The 26,935-nt window shown below is 32.0% G+C and overlaps 1 protein-coding gene across 3 annotated transcripts in view; it reads right to left on the reverse strand.

Annotated features, from left to right (window-relative positions):
- Positions 1–26,935, reverse strand: part of LOC139523508 (protein naked cuticle homolog 2-like) — a 67,410-nt gene that overhangs the window by 32,495 nt on the left and 7,980 nt on the right. Inside the window, exon 2 of one of the 3 annotated variants that reach the window (XM_071317566.1) lies at positions 23,855–23,970. In XM_071317566.1, the coding sequence (XP_071173667.1) occupies positions 23,855–23,970 (116 nt within the window). Of the gene's footprint in view, positions 1–13,914; positions 14,092–23,854; positions 23,971–26,935 lie in introns of those variants that run through there. The other 2 variants (XM_071317567.1, XM_071317569.1) reach the window with 2 other exon arrangements.

Here is a 26,935-nt window from a genome sequence, read left to right on the forward strand (position 1 = left end):
TTTTGATGACTTTCTGCTAGTAGAAATTAATTTGAGTGAATACATAAATATGTCAAACTTGAATGTTCTCTTTATTGCAGGACAGAGACCTATGGAAGGTAAGGTCTCTGCAAAATTGGCTAGAACAGATAATCGGAAATAAATAGATATCCGGAGATGTGGTATGGGTGCCAATGAGATAACTAAATCTCCATCCAAGTCACAATTTGTAAAAGAAAACCATTATAGGTCAGTCTCCAACACAGAGCCTTGGCTCACACCGCACATCAAGCTTAGCATAAAAGGCCTGAAAAAAGACTAGTGACTTAAACTTATGTAAGTATACATACATTACATTAGTTTACAGTTATCCAGCCAAGATCTTTATTGCTCAACATAGCTGACACTCTGAGGACACTTTCCAACTTTGGACTCTGAGTCCCAAAGAAGATTACAATTGTGGTCAAAGTCCAAGAAATTTGTAATTATTTCAGAAAAGGTGGTTCCATATTGGACAAATATATCCATTGAAAATCAAAGGTCCTATATTAAAATAGAATAAAAATATATTACAAAAAATAGAATTCTTCTATAATCTTATAGATAATATCTTCCAGGAACAAATCTGAACCTTAGAAATTGACATCAGTATACTAGTAGTTACCTTCAATAGTAAAATTGTAAACAACTTTCTTATTTACACAAGGTATACAATTATTTAAAATATTCAGGTCAAATTTGTTGAACAACCTGAGATAAAATTGTTGATAAAAGTGAATGACCAAATTATTACTTCATTCATATTTAAACCTTCCACAAAAATTGATCAGCCTTCGCTTCAGTATTATATTCATCCACAAACAAACGCTGTGTTAAATAAAAGATCTATTCACCCACATTTAAATAATTTAATGTTCAAGATTATAAAAGATATATATAAAGTTTAATTACAAATTTTCTGATTATTTTTTATACCATCAAAAGCTGTCAACAGACATTTATTGAAAAGCTTCCTTACTAAAAACTTATTTTGCATAATCAATATTTACAAACTGATCTAGTAGTATATATATAAAACTAGAATTTTGACCTGCTTTTTTTACCAATAATAAATACTAGTGTATTATTTAGTTGAAAAAAATCAGAGATGAGAGTACAAAAGTTAATAATAGTGAGTGAGTGCAGGGTGGCACTATTCAGCTATTTAATCTGCATATCTATTTTAATGAGTGAGCGAAGGAGTAAAACTTTTAAAACCTTATTCTAAACTATTGTTGTGTGGTAAATTGTTTAAAGTGTATACTTGGAAAATTTCACCGAATTAAATTTTGCCAAGTCAGCATATTCTTTTTCCAAATGGATTTTTCTATTACTTTTCAAAGGTAGGTGGTTCTCTCCAAGTCCTCCAGATTTATCAATCAATATGAGCTCATGGCTCCATGATAGTCATAAGAGTTCTGAAATTGGCATTTAAAACACCAAAATTCAATCAATTCTATCAAATATATCAGATGCAGTCTTCCTAAGATGGTGCAGGTCCATCGACCCTATAACCTCTTCTTCATTATTACCAACAACATATTTCTTCTTTCAATACAATTTTAATAAATATCATGCACACCCCACCCAGCAAATAAGCTTTCCATTCTTAAGATTCGATCGGTTATACTATATAAATATAACCTTGATGAATGGTCTTGAATAATGTACCAAAATTTACATGCTATTATGAATCCTTCATATTCATAATATGTCCTGACTATTCCTATATTTGATCTCTCAAGATTCCCACAACAAACATATTTGACACCTGTGACTTAAGGTTAATAAAGGTGTACCAGGATCAGCCTCTCTTTGATGTCACCTGCCCCATTAAATCTAAACTAACAACCATGTAATGTTTCTGAATCAGATTTACATAGATCTTTTGATAAATAGTCTGTCATCACTTGATACTGGATGCCCAAATAATCTTACAAGAGTAAGTGGAAACAGTAATTATGTAAATACTCCTGGAGAGTGGCAGATCCAGATTCCTGTCAAAAAGGGAGGAACAACTAGAAAATATAGGGGATGACAGATAAAAATGTACTTAAAAAAAACACATTATAGGAGCCTGGTTTTTTAGAAAGCAAAAACTTTATTTCATGGAATCTGGCAAAAAAAGTAAAACAGATCGTGTACATGTTTAGGGAAAAACACCAATTGATCTTATTAAAGTGATGTACCTTTAAGCCGATTTCTTTCTATAATGCGAAATTTTAATTTTACATTTTCTCTTTAATCGAGAACCCATTTCCTTATTGCACAGCTGCATTTTAGTTTAAACAGAATAGCATTTTAACAATGGTGTGTTAGAATTTTTATAAATACCCACTCAACAACCACTTAACATAAAGGTATAGTAATTTTTACAAAATATTTTTTTTTCAAAGTTTTATGTAAATTAGTTTCTATTTCCATATCCATTAAGATTTTACAAATTGCCTGTAAATATTCTACTCTCATTACTATAGTATCCCTTTAACGATTTTGTATTTTATCAAGTTTACAGCACTCAGGTAAATATTCCAATACATTATGATGGAAATATTACTTAATACAGAACTGCTATAACAGGTGATATGTCAGGTGATGTCAGGAAAAGTGTTATCTTATTGTCAATATTTCTATCTGATAATAATAACTTTACACAAAAATGGAGATGTTTTAAAAGTTAATGAAATTTCAGAAAATATCGGCATAATTTGTATGATTTGTATAATAATATAGATAATTTTGGATACATACCCAAGTAGGTGACCAGGTTAGACACAGTAATGTCATGCTTCAGTGATTCCCTATATAATCAACCAAATTTTTCTGACAAAAGAGATGCCAGCCCTGCCCCCCTCCCCCTGGATCCACCTATGTTATGCAAATATAGTTTATAGAGAAGGGTCAAGAATTGTCCCTATATAGATAAGTTTACTAATTATGGTGAAGAAGCTGCATAAAACCTCTACATAAAACAGGTAATCAGCAGTCTCCTCCCATGTCATTACAGATTATCTAAAAAAGACCCAAGACTTACTGAGTGTAAATAAATATAGTTTATATATATATATTCCTTTAGCTGTGGAAAATCCTTAGTTAGACAGATGGCAAAATTACTGTCATTCAACTGGTACCCCCTGAGACTGCATTAATATTCCACACAAATCACCTCAGTTGATACTTCAATAGCTGACCAACTTAACTCATCCCCCAAATGAAATTAATCATTCTGGACAGCTCCATAGAAATTCTGGAGTTATTTGAAAAATTACAGTTAGAGGTCCAACACAGGTTTTTCAAATGACTTCAGTCAACACCAGGCTGAGTGTAATTTTTCAGAGTTTTTTCATAGGTACCAGAAGCAAAGTTTATATTAATGGTACCAGCATGCTTACACACCTTTCTTTTTCCTTAGATATCATTATCCACAGTCTCTGTCATTTGTGAAATGAATTACCCCTTTCAATCTTTCAAAACATGAGAAAAATAATCAAGCTAGGAAAGAAGTAATATAGCCATTGCTACTGCCCAGAATTCTGTTTACAAGTGACTCATCTTGAATGATAAATGAGCTTGAATGACAAACTGTGGTTTTGTACCATTTCCATATGTATAGAGAGAACTTCTGTGGTTTCCTTTATCTTCAAAACAGGTAGCCAACATCAAATTATTTATTAACTTTGAGCCTGACATCACTAACATCAAACATAAGGAAGCTTATGTAAAAGAAAATTACAAAATGAGGGCTCCTTAAGGGTCGTCGTCAGTGGTACTCTCTGACATTGTACTTGTACACTGTTGATTAGCTATATGTCAAATGTGCACCATACCTGCCACATTATGTAACTGCCTTTCACATGAGGCATTGAAGCAGGTATAAATTATGTTTTAAACAAATGAGAATTTTTACCAAAAACATGTGAATTAACGTGCATACATTTTGTTTGATCAAACATTGTAACCTTAGGTGAGTTAGGGACAAAACACCAGAGCAGAAAACTTCAGTAAAAGACATTTTCAATAAATTAAAAGTTAAAATTACAATTTCAAAATTATGTATTCTGGGTGGCAACTAGGCAATATCACAAACAATATTAAGTAAGTATTTTGACAGTAATGACAAGTCAAAGATGTTGAAGGCTCAAGTGATATATCTTTACCTATCCTAATTACAGGTATACAATCTCTTTGATCTTTACTACAAATATGTAAATATCTCAAACCTTGAACAGGTGTGCCAAAATGAAAACACACCATAAAGTTATCATGTGGACACTTTACCTAACCTTATACAAATCTTTATTTCAAAAATATCAATAGAGCAAATAATTTGCTGTCCAGCCTACAGTATATGCAAAGTTCAACTTGTGGTCACCTTTCTTAAATCAAAGAGAAAATCTGTTAAATTGTCCTAGTTCAAGGTAAAGGGAGATAATTCTAATACAAATGTACAGCAATTTAAATTCTTAGACATGGGAGATAACCCAAGCATTTTGACCTGCAAATCCAGCTAATTGAAAATAGAATATATAATGAGCAGTAATATAATAAGAAATATGGATTTGTTGTCTCAAATTAAGTAAACTTGTACTAATATTCCCTATGTTTAGATACTTTTAAGAAGTGTATAATCTGCCAAGGACATTAGGTTCAAAGAAGAAAGACCTGAGGGATGTTACAAGAATTCTGATATACACAGGGAGGCATCTTAGTACAATGCACCATAGTCCAAAGTACATTTGTAAAACAAGTACAATGACCATCACTCATAACTTTATATCTGTGCCAAAAATACTGTTTACTTCAAGGTGGCTTAATGCTTTCATTCAAGGTATGTTAGAAACTTGGTTTTATCTTGAGTAAGATAATGTAATGAGAAGGTAAACAAGATAACACAGACAAAATAAATGTGTTTGTATAACTAAAAGTAAAACATTTATATCAGAAAACACATTACTGTAGATACAATCAGATAGTACAGAACAATGCCCTGTGTTCATGGAGTACATCATAAATGGCCTGATGGTTTCAAGAACATCCAGGTGAATGGACCCGCCAATTATCCATGGATTTTATGTCATACATGCATAAAACAGTTAAAACCTTGCATTCATCATAATGTCTAATTAATGAACTGAATTCAAATTTCAATGAACTGTTAAGTTATTTGACTTTGTAGATAAATTGCAGACAACTTTGGGTTCAATTGGGTCCTTTAGAGGAGTATAACAGTTACTGAGTACAAAGAAAATAACACTAAAAATATTGTGCGTCAGAAGTCTTTTTTCAAAAATTTACCCTCATCATCATGCAGTGAGGAACGCTTAAAACCCAAACATTGGATAGCCAAGGATGTTAATTACCATTTTCTTTCTCAATTTAAAACTGAACATCAGAGTCACCGAAGTAGCTACATTTTGTACATTTACCAAACTGTCTTTTCTCTTTTCTAACTGACATAATATTATAACTCAAAATATATATATATTATTCAGATTACGAGATTTGTAGACATTAGTCCATTCTTATACTGTAAACCAACTTATTTTCGCGGATACTTTATTTCGCGTTTAGCCCTTTCGAGTCCATTTCGCGGTTTTCTAATTAACTTGATGTTGTTAAATACAGAAGGATCCAAGTTTTACATATTCGCGACGATTTAACTTCGCGATATTTTTCTACACGGGAAAGTCGCGAAAATAAATCGCTCGCGAAAATTAGTTGGTTTACAGTAACCAGAACTTAACCTCGTAAGAGAATGGTTGAAACAAGTCTGCAATAGTTCATAGGGCTAGTAACGGTCACAATTACTATCTCCATGATTTATCATAAAACTTAAATATTTTTCAATTAATTATTTTTATGAAATCCCACGACTTTTTAGTTAAAACCTAACAATATCCTTATTACTACTACCTACTGAAATAAGCCCTTAAACAAGTGTTTCCCCTAGTTTAATTAATACTTGGTATGTATTAGTAGTACTCTGCACATCCTCTAACTATTAATATACCTGACAACTTGAGCAACTTTTAATACAGATGTCATTTTCAGGTAAACACCTTCCTTTTATCTCATCACTTTGATGTGCTTAATTACAGGTAAAAAACAATTTGACATCATTTGAAGTTGTTAATTACAGGTCAACAAACAACTAGTTAACATTCCATGCCTTGCTTCAAAGGTTTAGCCTGATTAGCTTTCTGCCATTAAACATGCAAGGATTACTTTTCTTTTTATTTCCAAAGAGAAAAACAGCAGGAGAGAAAACTTGAAGCAATTTCAGGCTTTTCACAAGTGTAACTTTAGAAGTGTAGTTCAACGATTTGATTTGTTCCACCTTTAGTAGAAGGAATGATGGTGTTAAGAACCAGGAGAATATCCGTTATTGATCTATGCTATGGATGTAAACCAGCAACATTTGTTACCGATTTTGTCTCAGTAATTGGATTAGAGACGCCTAAACTGACAATTCAGAGAAAAAGACATAATTATCAGAAGTGAATATCTCCAAGACATAGATGACATTTTAGATGTCTGGCTATTTCAACTTAAAATGATCTCTTCACAGAAACCCATCAATTTTGTATCAATTAGTTTCTAAAATCACAAGAATTCTCCAATACTGCTGGTTATAGTTTCTGCACTGTAACATTTTAAACTCATGTACATGTTGTATAATGTGGGACAATTTGGGGGGAGCATTTACTAGTAGTTTTCCCTGAAGAAAAAGAAATGTGAATTACAGTGAACACTTTTACATATTATGAACACATTTTGAGCTTTGTTGATCCAATGATTGACCATTGGTCAAACCCTGGTTTGATGTGCTTTACACCATGATCTGACCATGGTTGACCAGCCTCAAATCTCAAGTGGATATCCATGGTCAATTTGACAACCATGGTTTTCTACCTTTATGACCATGGTCATACATCTAACAATGGTTGACCATGTCAGGCCAAGCTCAAATATCAAATGGATATCTATGATCAATTTAACAACCGTGGCTTTCTATCTTTATGACCATGGTCGATCATCTAACAATGGTTACCCATAATGGTAGACCAAGCTCAAATATCAAGTAGTTGACAATGGTATGAAGCATTGTTGACTGTGGAATGAAGCATGGATGACCGTGGTATGAAGCATGGTTGGCCGTGGTATGAAGCATGGTTGGCCGTGGTATGAAGCATGGAAAAATGGCCGTGGTATGAAGCATGGTTGGCCGCGGTATGAAGCATGAATGACCATGGTATGAAGCATGGTTGGCCGCGGTATGAAGCATGGTTGGCCGCGGTATGAAGCATGGTTGACCGTGATATGTAGCATGGTTGACCGTGATATGTAGCATGAATGACCGTGGTATGAAGCATGGTTGACCGTGATATGTAGCATGAATGACCATGGTATGAAGCATGGTTGGCCGCGGTATGAAGCATGGTTGACCGTGGTATGAAGCATGGTTGACCGTGATATGTAGCATGAATGACCGTGGTATGAAGCATGGTTGACCGTGATATGTAGCATGAATGACCATGGTATGAAGCATGGTTGGCCGCGGTATGAAGCATGGTTGGCCGCGGTATGAAGCATGGTTGGCCGCGGTATGAAGCATGGTTGACCGCGGTATGAAGCATGGTTGACCGTGATATGTAGCATGAATGACCATGGTATGAAGCATGGTTGGCCGCGGTATGAAGCATGGTTGGCCGTGGTATGAAGCATGGTTGACCGTGGTATGAAGCATATTTGACCGTGGTATGAAGCATGGTTGGCCGTGGTATGAAGCATGAATGACCGTGATATGAAGCATATTTGACCGTGGTATGAAGCATGGTTGACCGTGGTATGTAGCATGGTTGACCGTGGTATGAAGCATGGTTGACCGTGGTATGAAGCATGGTTGACCGTGGTATGAGGCATGGTTGACCGTGGTATGAAGCATGGTTGACCGTGGTATGAGGCATCATTGTTGGCCATGGTATGAAGCATGGTTGACCGTGGTATGAGGCATCATTGTTGGCCATGGTATGAAGCATGGTTGACCGTGGTATGAAGCATGGTTGACCATGGTTACTGTAATGAAGCATGGTTGACCATGGGTTGGGAGCTGTCTCAGGTCTGTAAACATCCAATATATGATTTCCTAATACTGCACAATGACCATTTACAAACTTGCATATAATATGCCTCTTTCAAAATTAGATTAAAAATGTACTAAGTGTCTTCTTAGTGTACCAAGTGTCTGTTTGTGAATAAGTCACACCCCAAACAAACAATATACATACTGAGCAGGTCACCTCTACAGTAAAATGACAATAGGTGATCTTCTAGCTTTAATTACTAGAGGATCAGGTTCACACTTAAAATTCATTAGCTTGTTATAGCTATACATATTCTCTATTAATATTCTTATGTTATCTGTCAAATGAAGAATAAAAAGCCTGAGGAAAAATTGATTTAAAAGACAGTCTAACTTTACATCTCTTACAAAACTCTGACTACAGAAAAGATGGTATGTGAAAGGGTTTAGAATTACACCACAAAGTTCAACATAAAGATTTTAAATTTTTAACTCGCTGGTGGCAGTGTTATAACACAATTACGTACTATGAATAATTTCCATGTTTTTTTTATCCATTACTTTAAATTCAGAAAGTATTGCATGCATTTATTATTGCATTTTTGTCATTTAAGACTAAAATGTGATTTTAACTTTTACATGTGATATTGAGAAAAATCCTGTTTAATTCATATGAAAAAATTTCCCCCAAAATGTGAGTTTAAATTTATTGCAATTATAACCCTGTCGACTTTTTCGCAATAATAACCAGATGCTCCGCAGGGCGCAGCTTTATACGACCGCAGAGGTTGAACCCTGAACGGTTGGGGCAAGTATGGACACAACATTCAAGCTGGATTCAGCTCTAAATTTGGATTGTGATTAAATAGTTGACACAGCATAGGTTTCTGACACAGAATGAATGTGGTCTAATGAACTTAAAATTTTTTTTTTGCCTTTGAGCAATTCACTATGCTGTTGAATATTAATCCTCTCAAAAAAATGTTTGAAGAAATTTTCTTATTATTTATGAAATCTGAAATGAAAAAAATTGACCCCCCAATTTTTTTTTCACATCCCCCTTTCCCTTATTTCAAAACTGATCTCAATTCAAATTTCTAATGAAGTTTGCAACAATAACTACTCATAAATACATCATAAAATATTAAAATGTAAAAAAGTGCTTGTTATCACTGAATGGTAAAGATTGTTTTAATCTATCAGTTGGTAGTAAAAGTGAATATACATTGTATATTGTATAAAACAATGATTAATTAAGTTGATTCAACTACTATTCTGGACAAAGAAAGATAACTCCAATTGAAATCCAATTGGAATTTCTTGCTATTGCACAATATTGTGCAATTAGATATTTCTTGCTATTGTGCAATACTGTGCAATTGAAAATATTTGCTATTGCACAATACTGTGCAATTGAAGATTTCTTGCTATTGCTGAATACTGTGCAATTGAAAATTTCTTGCTATTGCACAATACTTAATATAATAATTTTGGATCCTGATTTGGACCAACTTGAAAAACTGGGCCCATAATCAAAAATCTAAGTACATGTTTAGATTCAGCATATCAAAGAGGCCCAAGAATTCAATTTTTGTTAAAATCAAACTTAGTTTAATTTTGGACCCTTTGGACTTTAATGTAGACCAATTTTAAAAAGGGACCAAAAATTAAGAATCTACATACACAGTTAGATTTGGCATATCAAAGAACTTCAATTATTCAATTTTTGATGAAATCAAACAAAGTTTAATTTTGGACCCCGATTTGGACCAACTTGAAAACTGAGCCAATAATAAAAAATCTAAGTACATTTTTAGATTCAGCATATCAAAGAACCCCAAGGATTCAATTTTTGTTAAAATCAAACTAAGTTTAATTTTGGACCCTTTGGACCTTAATGTAGACCAATTTGAAAACGGGACCAAAAATTAGGAATCTACATACACAGTTAGATTCGGCATATCAAAGAACCCCAATAATTCAATTTTTGATGAAATCAAACAAAGTTTAATTTTGGACCCTTTGGGCCCTTTATTCCTAAACTGTTGGGACCAAAACTCCCAAAATCAGTACCAACCTCCCTTTTATGGTCATAAACCTTGTGTTTAAATTTCAAAGATTTCTATTTACTTATACTAAAGTTATGGTGCGAAAACCAAGAAAAATGCTTATTTGGGTCCCTTTTTGGCCCCTAATTCCTAAACTGTTGGGACCTTAACTCCCAAAATCGATACCAACCTTCCTTTTGTGGTCATAAACATTGTGTTTAAATTTCATTGATTTCTATTTACTTAAACTAAAGTTATTGTGCGAAAACCAAAAATAATGCTTATTTGGGCCCTTTTTTGGCCCCTAATTCCTAAACTATTGGACCCAAAACTCCCAAAATCAATCCCAACCTTTCTTTTGTGGTCATAAACCTTGTGTCAAAATTTCATAGATTTCTATTAACTTAAACTAAAGTTATAGTGCGAAAACCAAGAAAATGCTTATTTGGGCCCTTTTTGGCCCCCAATTCCTAAAATGTTGGGACCAAAACTCCCAAAATCAATCCCAACCTTCCTTTTGTGGTCATAAACCTTGTGTTAAAATTTCATAGATTTCTATTCACTTTTACTAAAGTTAGAGTGCGAAAACTAAAAGTATTCGGACGACGACGACGACGCCAACTTGATAGCAATGTACGACGAAAAATTTTTCAAATTTTGCGGTCGTATAAAAACATCTCAACTATTTCTGAATATTCAGTATTCTTTGATTTTTCAGATCCATATACTTTTTCTTACTACTTTTAATGTACTGTTTAAGATTTTGAATATAAAAAAGAAGATGTGGTATGAATGCCAATGAGACCAAATGACATAGAAATTAACAGCTATAGGTCACTGTTCGGCCTTCAACAATGGGCAAAGCTTATACGGCATAGTCAGCTTCTTTAACTTATCAGCTGCTACTACTGCTTTGCAATGAATTTTATGAAATCAAATACTCTTAGATCAAGGTATGATATTGCCTGCTGACTGTTTTTTTTTATCAAACAGGCAACAAAAAACAAAAAGACAGCATGATAGTCAGTTAACTATTAAAAAATATCTTCACATTTTATTTTTCAATAATTGAATTGTTAATTTAAGTACATATAGGTCCCTATTCACTCTTTATGATAGTCAAATACAGAAGGAAGTCTTAAATGATACCAATTTAGAGCTGCATTTGAATACCAACAATTCTACAAATTCTTTTAATTTCCATTCAAAAATTTAAAGTTTCTTTTCATCTTATCTAAATTACAATGTCAATATAAAAATTTGACATATCTATCAAATGATCATTAAAGATGTTATGTATCCCTCCTTAAAAAAAAATATTTATATTATTTCATCCCTTTATGTAAAAACATTTTATCTCTCAGCTGTTTTTTATGTCAAACATTTTTCAAAAGATGTTATCATTATTGTATACTCTCCCAAACATCAACATCAATACACATTATTAATCGGTGAAATTGACACAAGAAGAACTTTTTACTTTGATCTTTGACTATGATTCGTGGCAGCTTGAAAGAGAGCTCAAACTTAATCTTCAGTTTATATACAAGTCAAAATCTTGTTATATTCTTCACTTTTATAAGCCTACAAAAAATCTCTACAAAAACATTCTGAAAGATGAAAGTTGTTAGTTCAAAGCAAGGACTAAAAGGGATATTTTATTGTATGCATATTTGATTAATTTTCATTGTGAGAAAAGCAACATTGTCAATTAAAATGCACATCGTTTCATTTCTTTGAACTTCATGCAAGGTTTTTCTTCTTCTTATTTGTTTAAAAAAAAGTCTATTGAATTAAAATATCTCCTATTTCAAATCAATACTTCCCGATCAGGAACATTTTTATATGTATGAATATAAATTTGCATTGGGAGTGTAAAATCCAAATAGTACTTCAATTTCAGCAACAGCAGTATTTCAGGTTCAGATTCAGTTCAAATAAGAGTTATTTGAATATTAATATTATATGATACTCTCTTTTACTTTGATACAAAAGATCACAAAAACTTAGCAACTTCCGCCAATGTCATAATTTTACAATTAATTACATAATATCCATACCATTATAAAGGACTGATCATTTTACATCATAAGTCGATAATTACTTCCTTTCCAATTCAGAATACATGACCAAAAAAATCGGAAAAATTGAGGATAAATTACATGGAAACTCATTGAAAACAGGATACTTGATCGGTGATTTGAGGATTGGATGCAATCATACAATCAATCGTTTCTGTCTGGCTGTATACAAGACTGAATAAAATACATCAGAATTGGTATTAAAGTTATAGAATAATTAATCAAACTGAAGCTTGTACTCTTTAGAGAGATTCATAGCCATTTGTCATACAGAGTTCTTGCCCAACAATTAATCTAATTCTTATTTTTCAGGAATGCATGGCTGACCAATTTTCAATATATATCTGCTTGTATAGTTTAACTTTCCAATTTGATTGTAATACTCATAAGATCCTGTTCCCACACATCACTAAATACAAGGATCCTGATTTTTTTTTTTTTTTTTTAAAGATGTGCATGATTTTTTAGCAAACTCTAGGGGAAAAAGTTAATTGTCTGAAAAAAAATCAACTCAAACACACACACACACACTCACTATGAATGATTTGTGCATCAGAACCAGCTATGAAACTTGTTGATAAAAAAAAAAGATTTCATGCACTCAAATATATATACAATTCTCAACCAAAATATTGTCTATTTTTTTGGCTTGCAATATGCAACACTTCTCAAACATAATGCATGATGCTTTTTTACAAAGCTTTTACTGAGAAAGAAGCCTCTGTCACAAACTGATTAAATATGCTGTTATAACTATTGATACATTAATGTATTGATAAAGCTTTATGGGATATGTTTTTGGAGCCATTAGAACAAGAAAAAAACAAAAAGCAGATCTGCATCTGATATGGTGACTATTCTTCTGAAACAATAGTTCTGTATCTAATAATTTTTTGACTGTTTTTTTAAAATTTGAAACTGCATTAAAATATTAATAATAATGATACACTTTGTTATTGGATACTCCCTGAGATCAACTCCACAATCAACTGATGATCAGATATTTCATAAAGCTAAAATATGAATTTCAAACATCAAAGAGAATATGGAGATAATATAATCAAACAGGGGAGACAAACAAGGAATAATTTGAACACTTTGAGTTTAAATTTCCTCCTGCAGCTATACAGTGTCACAAACCAGACCAAGTTACATACTTAATCTTAATTTTACATCTAATCTTTTTCCATACTTATTAACTTATTAAATATGAATCAGTCACAATTCCGCAACACTTTGTAAGATGAATTTCAATTTGAATCATAACTTGTTACAATCATAGTTTTAAGTCCAAACCTAATTGCACAATTCAATTCAAACTTTACGAATTATTTTTCCTGCATCTGATGCTGATCATGCCATAAAATTGCACTGATTTGAGTTTTTTTTTAAATAAGAAAACGATAATTATAAACAGAATTTCATGTTGGATCCAATATTTTAATTCATACAATAGCTCAAGTACAATAGTTATAGTTCATTACTATTGACTTTGAATGAATTGATTTGAATCAGTTTTCAAGCAAATATAAAATCTTCAATGCAAACATTAAATATATATACAAGGTGTCAATTCAAGCATAAAATTATGCATCAATTGACCGATTTTCCTGACACTTAATTTTGAAACAAAATTTGCTATCCCTTCATAACACATTTTGTCTCTATAGCTCAATTAACTCACTTGTATGTTCATTTCTAAAACCCTCCACCAGCAATCCCAGAACTGTCAAAGTACAAGTATTTTCTCACTATCATTTTTCTTAATTGCATAATAAATCTTGCAAATAAACAATATTACTTAATGACTTGCTAATACAATTCCTCACAGCTGGATACAAAGCATGTCATAAAAAATCTCACCCTCCTTGAGAAATACATGTCATATATTGCATAATTAACTTAGAACCTGTTTGATATGACTACTTAACTACATGTACATGTACCTGTATGTAAACCACAGGGTGGCAAAAATGAAATCAATCAAAATTTAAATTATCCTGGTGAAATGTACATAGATCAACAATGATATAATTGATAATTACAGGTATTTCTGACATCAAAGTGATTGATCACCTGTAAAGTTTACAGGTACACAACAAAGTGGAATTAATTTATGGTCTAACCTAAACAAGCATGAGATTTTACAGATGAGGACCATCTGTCAATAAATAATAATTAGTAAAAGTTAAAGTACAAATTTATTACCATATAAATGTGATTGGATTGGGTTTTAAAATGGATATAACTAATTTAAAAACTTGTTTCATATAATATAACAGATATAGTTGATATTGTCTCAGACAAATTCAGCTAAGTTTTACCATAAAAATAAAATACTACTACAAAAACCTAGCTTACTTAATTTGCAGTGCAGAAGGTGATGATAATAATAAAACAAAGCATATATTTCCAATTAGCATGAGGAAATCCTTTAGGGAAGCTATGATAAGTTAAAATTTCGCTTTCTAAGTGTTGGCCAAGCTCTGACCTTGACACAGTATCTTGGTGTATTGGACAATATAGAACTATACTGGAAAAGGTCAAGTGTATCATTGAAATAATAAGCTATAATAGCAAATCTGTTTAAAAAAAAACTTTTGAACTTTTCTTAATTACTAAAATTATACTGTTCTCTTTTCTTGATGCATTCTCAGCATTGACATAAACCATTCTTTACATGCTTACTCAGATCAGCAAGATGACCTGTATGACGTTAATTTAGCTTTTACAGTAACCCTTTTCACAAATATTTAAAGAAGCAGGCTCTCGAGCAGGCTAATGTTATGTACCAGTTAAGATGGCAGTGTTAGCAACATTTTGAAGGATATATATAACTCTTAGATAAATCAAAGGAAGCTTTCATGTGACTCAGGATCATATAGATGCTTTCATAATTTTTTTTTTTAATTTTATTATGACAGCTCAAAAAGTAGTATGGTTTTAAAGTACCAGGAAATTACAACATGCTTTGCAAGTGAAAATTCTTTTAAAAACTTTCATCATATTCATTTTTTTGTTAAATTTCAATTAATGAATGATCCAAATACAGTTGCAGTGACCTATAATAAAAGCCTTTACTGATACACCAACTTGATACCCTTATGTATACATTGCTTTAATATGATCTAAAGAGATTTTGTTCTCTTATGTAATCGTTTCCTCTACTCAACTAACTCAAAGACAAACTTATGTCACTACCAATCTATAAAAATCCAGACAAAATACATTTGGCCTCTACTCGAAACATTTAATCGTAACTTAAAAGTCAATACCGAAATTAAATCGAAACCACAAGAATTTCAAAAGACTAAATCAAGGTGAAAATCTACCTGATATTTAACGAACAGATATAACGATATTCAGACCAATAAAATATTCTCAATTATTTGTACTATTGAGTAAATAAATGAATAAAAGAAAGAGTAAACAAAGGGATAAAGGCTAGAGTACACAAATGAATGAAACACATCAGCTTTATCGAGGATAGTTCAAAGAGAAATGCCGAAAATTGTTGACAAAAATAGTTCTATCGATATGAACATCTTAAGCGGGTGCAATATACTTCATACTGATAGTTGAAGGGCATCATACTATCAATATAAGTTGAAGATTCTATCATTTCAAGAGTTTACAAAGCAATCAAAGGTGTAAAATAGGTTTAATCTTTTATCATGATTATTATCAAATATTTATAGACATTTTTTCCTAAATTATCTAACCTAGAAGTCAGAAATGATTCAGTCAACTCTTCCTCTTCTCTGCTGAACTTAGCAATGTTGTGCCTTAATACTGATTTCTTTTATGTAAGACTTCACAATTTCTTATGATTTTTATATGTCAAGACACAAACCTCCTTTAACAATAAATGAAAATATTTTCAATAAGTAACTCAATATGGTTTGACTGTCAGTTCATAATGTGCACAAACATATATATTACAACTCAAAGAGATTCCTTTTTTCTTTTTCAATTGATAGTGTTTCACTTAAGTGTGACATTTATCTCAAAAATCTTTGTACAATCGTTTTTAAGTAAGATCCGATTTAAGTTTAAAGGACTCTTAGGAGAATATTTTCACAGTTTACACATTACTTTGTTTTTGTTATGTTATTGTAAGAAAATCATGAAATTTCCCACGTTTTTTTAACTCTCAAGCTTACATTATTTTAATTATAAGTTTTAACAAGAGATTAGTCATTTTTTCCAAATTTACCAAATCATTTCAGTTTTACTCAAACTGCCATGCAAATCATTAATTCTGTAAAAATGACCTTTTCGTTTCATGAGCATAGCAAGAGATATTTTTAAACAGCAAACATGGACTTCAAACATGATCGCGATATAAATATTCAAAGTGTATCACAAATCTATCTTTTATCCCTGGATAAATTCATAGAGAAAAGGATGAACAGCTTCATGTGTTATAATTTCATCTGAAGATTTCATGCAAATGAAATGAAAATATTATTTAAAAATTCAGTCAACAAAGGTGATCATACACGGTATCCCGCTGAGAATTTTCCTTTAACTGCTTGTTACAGTGTTTATATGTCCTTTTACTAACAACCTCTCTGTGGGTCGTCACCTTTTTTGTTCAAAATTAGCATGTAAAATGTACTACGGAATACAAAAATAAACTGTCGTTCTTTCTACCTGAGCGAGTTACAAAAACTTAGCCACTTATAATGCAGGGATATCATTTGGTTTCATACATTTTTTCTCACAAATTAATGCCTTAGTGTTTTCAGGCGATGTTGTGATTTTTCATTTGATGTTTTACACTTGTTTAACATGAATAAAATTTCATTTAAAAAGGCTGATAAGCTTGTTTATATCCAATATTACAACTCTGTGTCTGTCACGGGTTTTAAGAAGTATGTTACACCATCAATGATGTAACACGTTGGTCCCAGTACAGGATAGTATTTTAAAACTTTCTTTTAACAAACTTTAATATAAGGAAGTTAAAACATTCCATGGATATATATAATTAGGTATTCATATAAATATATATATATATATATGGCAAAATATGGAGTCAGGGAATTGTAGCACAACTTTTGTCAAATTCAGATTTAAAAAGCTATAACAAGGCAGTTACTTTGAAAAAAAAATTATATTGATTTGAAGTACATAAAGAGATAAAATCACTTTTCAACAAGAATGTGTCCCAAGTACACGGATGCCCCACTCGCACCATCATTTTATATGTTCAGTGGACAGTGAAATTGGGGTAAAAACTCTTAATTTGGCATTAAAATATGAAAGATCATATCATACGGAACATGTGTACTAAGTTTAAAGTTGATTGGACTTCAACTTCATCAATAACTACCTTGACCAAACACTTTAACCTGAAGCTGGACGAATGAACAGACGAACGAACGGACCCTGTGGCAGACCAGAAAACATAATGCCCCTCTACTATCGTAGGTGGTGTTAACTATTTAGTTTAGTAGTTTAGATATCATAGTTTAGTCTATATAGTCTTTAGTTCTATTTGTATGTATCTTTGTATTTACAGTGACTTGGTGGGTTTAGATTAAAGTTGTACAAAGAACACTTCAGTCATTTATAGCCAATTAACAGTGGTAGCAGAGCGTGGTTCCGATCCACGGACCTCTGGGTTATGGGCCCAGCTCATGTCAACAATCAGTCAGACAATGAACATGGTGAAAGTGACAATGAAGTAGAAGGACATGAATCTGAATTAGGAAGTCAGGCAGGTGACTCTGAAATAGACAGCGATAATCCTGTGAATCAAGGGCATGAATCTTATGAGGAAAGTCGATCAGGAGGTGACTCTGAGCTTGCAAATGATAATCATGAAGATACTCCAGTGAGAGAACAGAGTACTGAGCAAGCAATTTCAGTACACAGAATTGTTAATTCTAAGTCTAATAAAGCATTACTTTTAAAAAGGGACCAGAAAGTGAACTTTAAAATGCCAGGTGATGATACTCCACGAGAAGGAGTTGTTCTAAGTAGAGCTGGTAAAGCATCATCTAGTAAAAAGAATTGGTACAATATAGAATATAGCAAACCTGAAGAGCTTAAAGGTAACAAGTTATCAATAGACTTAAGTACAGTTGATGAATTGCAAGTTATAAAATCTGACACAGATCAGGATACAGAGGATGACGAAGAATCAGAAGAAGCATTATTTAATGAGATTGACTTTTGTGATGCTCGTAAAACTGAACTTGAAAATTGGAAGAGACATAATGTTTATCAAGAAGTTGAAGACTATGGTCAGTCATATGTATCCACTAGATGGGTGTATACTATAAAAGAAGCTGAAAATGAAATATACAGGAAAGCAAGACTTGTTGCAAAAGGTTTTGAAGAAGATTGTTTGGATGAAATACAGAAGAACTCTCCTACATGTGACAAACAATCTCTTAGACTCATTCTTTCAATCATAATGCAAAAGAAATGGTCCATCAATTCCATAGACATTAAAACTGCCTTTCTGCAAGGGGAGAAAATGCAAAGAAAAGTTCATCTTCGTCCACCGAAAGAAGCTAATGCTAATGGAAAACTCTGGCTTTTAGAGAAATGTGTTTATGGTCTTGCAGATGCTTCTTTGAAATGGTATGAAAAGGTTAAGAAAACCCTAAATGAATGTGGAGGTACTGAATCTAAAGTTGATCCAGCAGTATTTTACTGGTATAATTCAAATGGTCTGGCTGGTGTTCTTGCAGTTCATGTTGATGATTTTTTGTGGGCAGGAACCAATTTGTTTGAAACTGAGATTATATCGAAAATAAGAGAAAAGTTCAGTGTCGGAAAAGAAGCTTCAGAATCGTTCAAATATTTAGGACTTGGTCTAAGTCATGCAGATGATAAGATAATATTGAGTCAGACAGATTATGTTGAAGTGTTAAAGACAGTCTCAATTGATAGAAAAAGGCCAAGTGATTCTCAGCTTTCATCAGTCGAACAAACTGTTCTTAGATCAAAAGTTGGACAACTGTTGTGGCTTGCAAAACAAACTCGTCCTGATATTGCTTTTGACATCGCTATGATAGCAGCAAAGTTAAAAACAAGTACTATTGAAGACTTCAAAAGAGTGAACAAGCTTTTAAGGAAAGTTAGAAACGATCCAGTGTCTCTTCGTTTCAAGGAACTTGGAGAACATGTAGAACTTTTATTATATACTGATGCTTCTTTTGGTAATCTTCCTGATGGGGGAAGTCAAGGAGGGTTTGTTATAATGCTACTAGGTGAAAATGGAAAAATCAATCCAATTACATGGCAGTCAAAGAAAATAAGAAGGGTTGTTCGAAGTACACTAGCTAGTGAAGCTTTAGCTTTAGCCGATGGTATAGATTGTGCTACATCACTAGCTACTTTATATAATGAACTGGTTTTCAATAAATGTACTACAGAAGGAGGTATTACAGTAAGATGTGTGATTGACAATAAGGACCTTTATGAAGCTGTTCATTCTAAGAAAAATGTAACTGAAAAAAGACTGCGACTCGAAATTAGTTGCATCAAGGAGATGATTCAAAAAGGAGAGCTTACCGTTCATTGGGTTGAAACAAAAGAGCAGATAGCTAATGTGTTAACCAAGCATGGTGCCAGCGCACAGAACCTACTATATTGTTTTGAAACTGGACTTGTAAATACCGTTTTCATGAAATAGCTTGACATTGATTATGTGACACTTACAATAGTGATATACATATATTTGAGAACAGTAGTTAAAAAAAAAACAGAAAGAGAGAATTAGTTATAATGTGATCAGCAATATCTACAAAACTTTTATTTTCATTTTATAAACTTTACAATCTACTTAAGAAAGAGAAAGGATTAGATTGTTAACTATTTAGTTTAGTAGTTTAGATATCATAGTTTAGTCTATATAGTCTTTAGTTCTATTTGTATGTATCTTTGTATTTACAGTGACTTGGTGGGTTTAGATTAAAGTTGTACAAAGAACACTTCAGTCATTTATAGCCAATTAACAGGTGGGGCATAAAAATACTATACAGTACAGTTAATAACAAAATCAACCACCTCAAACAAAGACAACGAAACAACAACCTTCAAAATGTTAAAACCCAAAGCATCAGTTTAGTACAGATAAAAGTCAAATTATGATCTTTCTTAACAAATTATCAAAATAGCATTCCGCTCCCAAACCCTCAATTCCTTTCAGAATCTTACAGCTGGAAAATTTTGTTCACAAAAAGTCATGCTCTTTTGCTACATATTTTAGTTTATAAACTTAATTCAAAACTTCTTTATTCAATTCTGAAAACACCAAAAGAATTGTTTCAGCGGTGCTTTGCAGTAACATATTTGGGGTCAAAAGATCAAATTATTTACATGTATGCAATGTCTGCCAATGCCTTTGCTACAATCAGTTAAGTGTAATTACATGCTCCTAAACTTTTTTGTGAGAAATATCAGATTAAACAACAAAACAAGTTTATCTTCATCAGAACAGAATGCATGCTTCTAATGTAAAATGTCCTTGCCTGTTTTCATGGATCATAATTGGTATGTTAATTACTGCAGGGGCACAAAGACAATAACAGTATATTTTTCGTTTTGTTTATTTTGTCTGGATGTTTTGATAGGAAATCGATTACTAACATTGTTTGATCCTATTCTTGACAAGAGTATTCCACTAATTAAGTCTATATCTAGTTGGTATATCAGTTCGGTAGTTTACTAACCGATCCTGTGATCGCTCTACCGCTACTCAACATATCATCGTCTTTATCTCAGTCTTCCCGTATCTTTTGTACGGAGATTCTTTTGTTGAATTAAGTGGATCTTAACTGCATTGTTATATTTCCATAATCATACTCTTATTAAATCATGAATGAACACAATTTTGCATTCCATACAAATAGTCTGGGTTACAGTAAGTCTTTAGCACAGGTATAAAACTTAAAATTCGATCAAGATTTTGTTGTTGAATTTTTCATTCAAATTATTTTATCTGAAAATCCACAATTGTAAATAAGAAGCATGAATGAGGGTCTAATAACCATAAGGTTGGAGGTGGGAGGTTGGAGGTCATATGACCATATAGATCAAAGACATCTACCTGAATGTGCCAATTAGAGAACTAATACAATATTGTACTTGTGTTCAATGATATGGACAAACAAACATATATTTTTCAATCCTGTCATTTGTTCATTACACATTTGAGAAAGTGTAATAAATCATATGTCAAGAGCTTTGATTAATTTTTATTCTGTTGCTTTAACAAAAAGAAAGGGAAACAACTAAATAATCAAGAGGCACTTATACCAGAATATTTATTGTGGTCCTGGATATCAACTATACTTATCACCGAAAAGGAGCGCTAATTCTATAGGAAACCTAATTAATTCTTAGTTCAGAATACTCAGCGTTTTACATATATCTGGATTTTTCACAAATTCATCATTGCATTTCTTCTGCATTGATAAAAACTTAAAATTACAGCGTGTCACAGCCCTCAGTCTGTCCATGTACTTAATTTTTTTTTAAAGTTGACTGAATTAAAATGTTGATCAAAGTAGTATTTTACCAATGGTTGGAAGCAATTGGTACTTTTTAGAATAGTTAACTAAAAGTTTAGTCGGTGGCAATTTTTCACATGATTTGACTGATGTTTTTTGTTGTTGAATGTAATAAGTCCAGTTTTTCCATTTTCTCAAGTTAAAGCAAAAAGGCAAATTGTTACAAGGTGGGTTTAATATGGTCATCAACTACAAGTTAAAAGGGAGATCACAAATATGTGAAAACTAACAATATCTCAAGAGTTTATAACAAATTGGTTCGTTGTTTCAAAATGGTTAAGCTAATTTTGTCTTTTAGCAGAATACTATTTATAAGACTCACATCAGCTCAAGAGCAGAGTCGTCTAGCTCGATCTTATTTAGGTCAGCTTAAAGTGTGAGCTAAATGTATGATAAAAAATCTAAAAAAATCTAAAAAAATTGTCCAATTAATGGCATGATAATCTTTTTAAAAAAAACTCTAAACATAGATGTAGCATAAATAGACTGGATTTGAAAACGTTTTCTTTCAAAATGGTCTCGTTTATCAAATTAAGAATTATGTGCAATTTAAAAAAAAATCATTTCTAATTAATGCATGAAGGCATATATTTTACAGGATTGTGGTTCCAGAAGCAGTAGACAAGGAACAAGTTATATTTATGAAATATAAAATAACCTTAACTTACACCTTGACCATTCCAGCCCTTACTGGAGCCTTATTTCTAACAGCTCTCATAAAAACTGACAATAAATTCTTTCTGTAATCCAACAAAGTATTTGTTTATCTTGAATGCCTGTATCATTTGATCTATCCACTGCCAAGGAATGAAAAAAATATTGCTCTGGCAAAAAATAGCATTCTTTTTAAATCCTGGCTCTCTAAACAGTATCAACATCAGACGCATGTGTCAGTAATTACCATCTAAATCTCAGGTCTCAACTTCATAAAGATACTTACTTCTGATCATAAAGCCAACAAAATGCTATCATTTCCCTAGTATAAAAAAAACATCACAAGATCTTCTTTTACATACACCACAAAAACATATGTTCAGGATATTAACTCTGTGAGAATGCAATGAAATTTTTCAACTTCAAAATGAAAATTCTATAAAAATAGTTGTAGCCTGTGGAACTCTCCAATCTTTTAAAGTTCTACGAATTCAATGGCTAAAATTTTAATAGAAAAGATTCATTGTGCAGATCGCATCTTTCTTAGCTTCAGAATTATTTTCTAAAGTTAGGGTGGTTTTTCGTTCACTCAAACTTCTGACAGAAAAGTTTGTTTTTCTGTTAATAAATCTGTTTTTTTATGATTATCTCATGTGGTGAGTAACTTGAAGAGGAAGATATGAAAACTGTTGTGAATGTAAATTTTATTTCCACATTTCAGTTTTCTCTCAACATTAATCATTCAAGTATGTAAATCCTAAATTCTGAAGTGTTTCAGTTGCACCAAGTACAATACATTCACCCTATTTTCAAATTTAAAATCAAAACCCTGGTACATGTGTTCACACAAATGTTCTGGCAAGAGATCATTTCTCATGTTTCTTTCACAAACATTGATGAAGAGCTAGATAATGATTGAAGGTGGTTCATGTTCATTGATGTTTCTCAGTTAAGTTTCTGGTTGCTTCACAGTTGCCAAAATTATATTAGTTTTTGTTCATTTTTAGTTTTCTGTTTGTTTTGATGCCATATATATATGTGAGACTTTTCATCCTAATATGTTATCATGTTTATTTTGCCTTTAGGTCCTTTCTAATCTTTTAGAAAACAATGAAAAATGTTGTCACTCTGAAGACCAGTATAGAATTTGTTCATTGTTGAAGGCCGTAAACTGACCTTAAAAAGTTGTTAATTTCTATGTAATTTGGTCTCTGATGGAGAGTCGTCTCATTGTTAATTCTACCACATCTTCTTATTATAAACCTGCTTGAGTGCAATTATTTCCCGTTGTTGTCACTCTTATAATTTATCTGTTCTGAACAATACTTATAATGTTGGATTAACTTGTTAACAAGCCATACCTGAAGAGATCTAAGCTGTAAGAAAACTTATAGGTTAATCCCTGCATGTTTTATGGTATAAATGATTAGTACTTACTGTGACAGAATTGTTCAAGTTGTAATTGGCCAGATTAAATCCTGTTTTTGTCTGCTTTAAAATTTGTTCTTCCATTAAAGCTTTATTAAACTGTCCATTCACGAGAAAGCATTCTGCTGTAAATAAAAATTAAAAGAAATCATATATAAACTTATAATCTTAAATTCAATGAATCATTTTAGTATCAATCATTCTCATTCTTTGAAGAATGCATATATATACATGTATAAGTTTGATGCATTAAGTTTTCTTGATGGTGTAAAGCAGTTGGTTCTTAAAGGGTGTTACAAAGACAACATCAATGACTCATTGACAAAATCTATTTAAATAGAAAACCAAATCAGGTTTCACATTTGAAGCAGAAACACAGCTGACCCTTCCAGAATGCATATATGTTCTTCCTGTTTTGAGGTGGGGGTTTATTTTCCTCAATCTTCCATTTTCTATGCAGTGTTTTTGGTGCTATTGTGTGTCTTTCTAACTACTCCATGTACTTATGGATTTTTCATTGCCCCTTTATAAGCAGGTAGACTGACAATACTTAGTTTTCTAAAAATTTTGCAAAGCTAGATATAATATAGGCTATAGATATTTAATTCATACCTGCATTAGCATGATTGTGTCTAAATACAGCTCTCGAGAATTTTAAATCAGTCAATTTTGTCACAAATTTGAATAATTAAGGAAATGCACATGTCAGCAAAAACAGGACTTACAGACTAATCACAATAGCCACACAACACTTTTTCTTTTTTAATTTTAAGGCATTATATGCAAGAAAAAAAGTTTTCAGATCAGCCCTCAACATAGGGTTTTCATGGTATCACTTTTTCCGTCAATTTTTTGTTTAGACTAAAGGATTTTTATCCATTTTATGATTCATGTTTAACATTACTTCTGAAGTAACAATACATGTGATTTATTCTCAAAGCATTACAAAGCATTACAAATGCTTGAATTCCTCCATGGTCATTTCACACTGAAGCTGAAAATGATTCAGGTGTTATTTCACAAATCTTTTTCACTTGCACTTGAGCGCAATGACTAAGTACCCTTAAATAGGTTTTGAACAATAGCTTTGTCGTAACGAGACTCTAACTGGATTGAATATTATCCTTTTTTTTTTCTCTTTCTAGCATTTATTATATGATTGGTCCTGTAATTACGATAAAAACTTTCCTGATTTATCCTGTATCGTATCACCAATACTTTCTTTGAAGGAGAAGTAATGACACAAGACATCAAACAACAATATGTTACTTTTACAGCCCAGTTTATTTCTTATAAAATTGTTCACATATTTTAACGTTTTTTGATGGTCAGTACACTAACATGTCATGCTATAATCATTCTTGTAATTATAAAAAAAAGCGCATATCATTATGATGATGGATGGCTTTTAAAAGTCCAGCTGCAAATTAAATGCATATTCAGGCATACATGTAGAACATGTTAATGTAATATCAATATGTAACCTGCTTTTAGAAACCATACATGTGCACTTGGCTGGTTTTTTTAATGCGCAAGTCCCCATATTAACAGTTTGCTGGAAGACAAGTCACCCTAGCTACCCTCAAATACCTGGAAACATTATTCTGACTCCATCTTTACCATTTTTACTCTTGCTCCTTAATCATCTCATGCTTAGCAGAGTAGCAACAATAACCAATTTCTTAAGTCTTTGATGTGAGCATGAAGCTGGGGATTGGAACCATAAACTCATTCACTGACCCCTCCCCCCTCACAGTGATAATGCTATCACAAGACTGCTTACAGGCCATGCTTATCATTAAATCATTTGGCCGTAAATATCATCTGATAGGCAGGTTGCTTAACTCTAATTAAAATGATATGTTATCAACCTTACTTTTTGTAATTCTATAAATCAACTTTATTCATTTGTTGTTATTAATGTAAATTTTCCTCCTTCTGCATGTTCTGGTTCAAATGTATTGTCCACCTTAAAAACTGCATCATCAGCATATAGTTGTTGCTGTTCTGTAAAGTACTTAATACAGACTTATATAGACATGCTTGCAATGTGCTATATAATGATGCCAAAAAACGGAAAAATTGATACACTGTTTGTCTTTAGTTAGGTATTTTAAACTCACGTTTTTTATTTTTGTTAAACATGTTATAAACATATGTCTGTTGTAATGGTCTCTTGTAAAAAATGAGACTAATAGAAACCTCAACTCTTATTTCATAAAGTCAAGTTATGTTAAAAAGTATTTGACATAATGCATTAAAATTAAATATTTAAAAATAAATGATTTATCATGAAGAGGTTGACATCTCCGATTATTTCCGATAATCATTGATGTCTTCTTAGTCTGGCTTGCAAACACTTAAGTAGGTTTACACATGAAAATGGTGTGTGCAGTATTCATTGATTTCCCTAAAATACTTGTCTATATATAACATTTTCATTCAAAAAATACTTTAATTATATAAACCTAAAAACTTTATGAACCCTAGTAAAATTAAAAACCAATTGTTCAAAGAACAATTGAAGGTCTTTCAACCAATAAGGATCTATTTTGATATGAAAATATTAAGATTCAGTTGAAAATGTCAGTTGCTATGGCTTTATGATATGAAAATATGAATTTGGAGCAAAGGTCAAAATCTAGAACGTCCAATTAACCTATGACCTTGACCCCAATTTCAAGGTCATCAACCAAGGATCCCAAATCAAAAGACCCTAGGTCAGTAGTATGTATGGTTCATGAGTAATATCACTTTACGCATAATTCTAAATATAAGAGGGGCAAAAACTCCCGTTTATTGTCTACGCACCCTTCCAATCAAAATTTATAAGTTACTACATTTCCCAACTATCAATTTTGTAAAAATAATTTGTCAATATTTAATAAGATGAATGAAAATGAGTGAAAATAAGCCAAAATCAAAATTTCGAATATGACCTTGACCTTTGACCTTGACCTAATTTTCATTTTTTTTTACAAAGGACCTCAAATCTAAAGACCCTTGGTCTCTATCACTTATGGTTTACCAGTTAGACATGCATATCACTTAATTCAAATGAAAAAGGGGAATAACTCTCATATGGAGTCT

Source organism: Mytilus edulis, chromosome 5 (genome assembly GCF_963676685.1).
Source record: "Mytilus edulis chromosome 5, xbMytEdul2.2, whole genome shotgun sequence".
Lineage (NCBI taxonomy): Eukaryota > Metazoa > Mollusca > Bivalvia > Mytilida > Mytilidae > Mytilus > Mytilus edulis.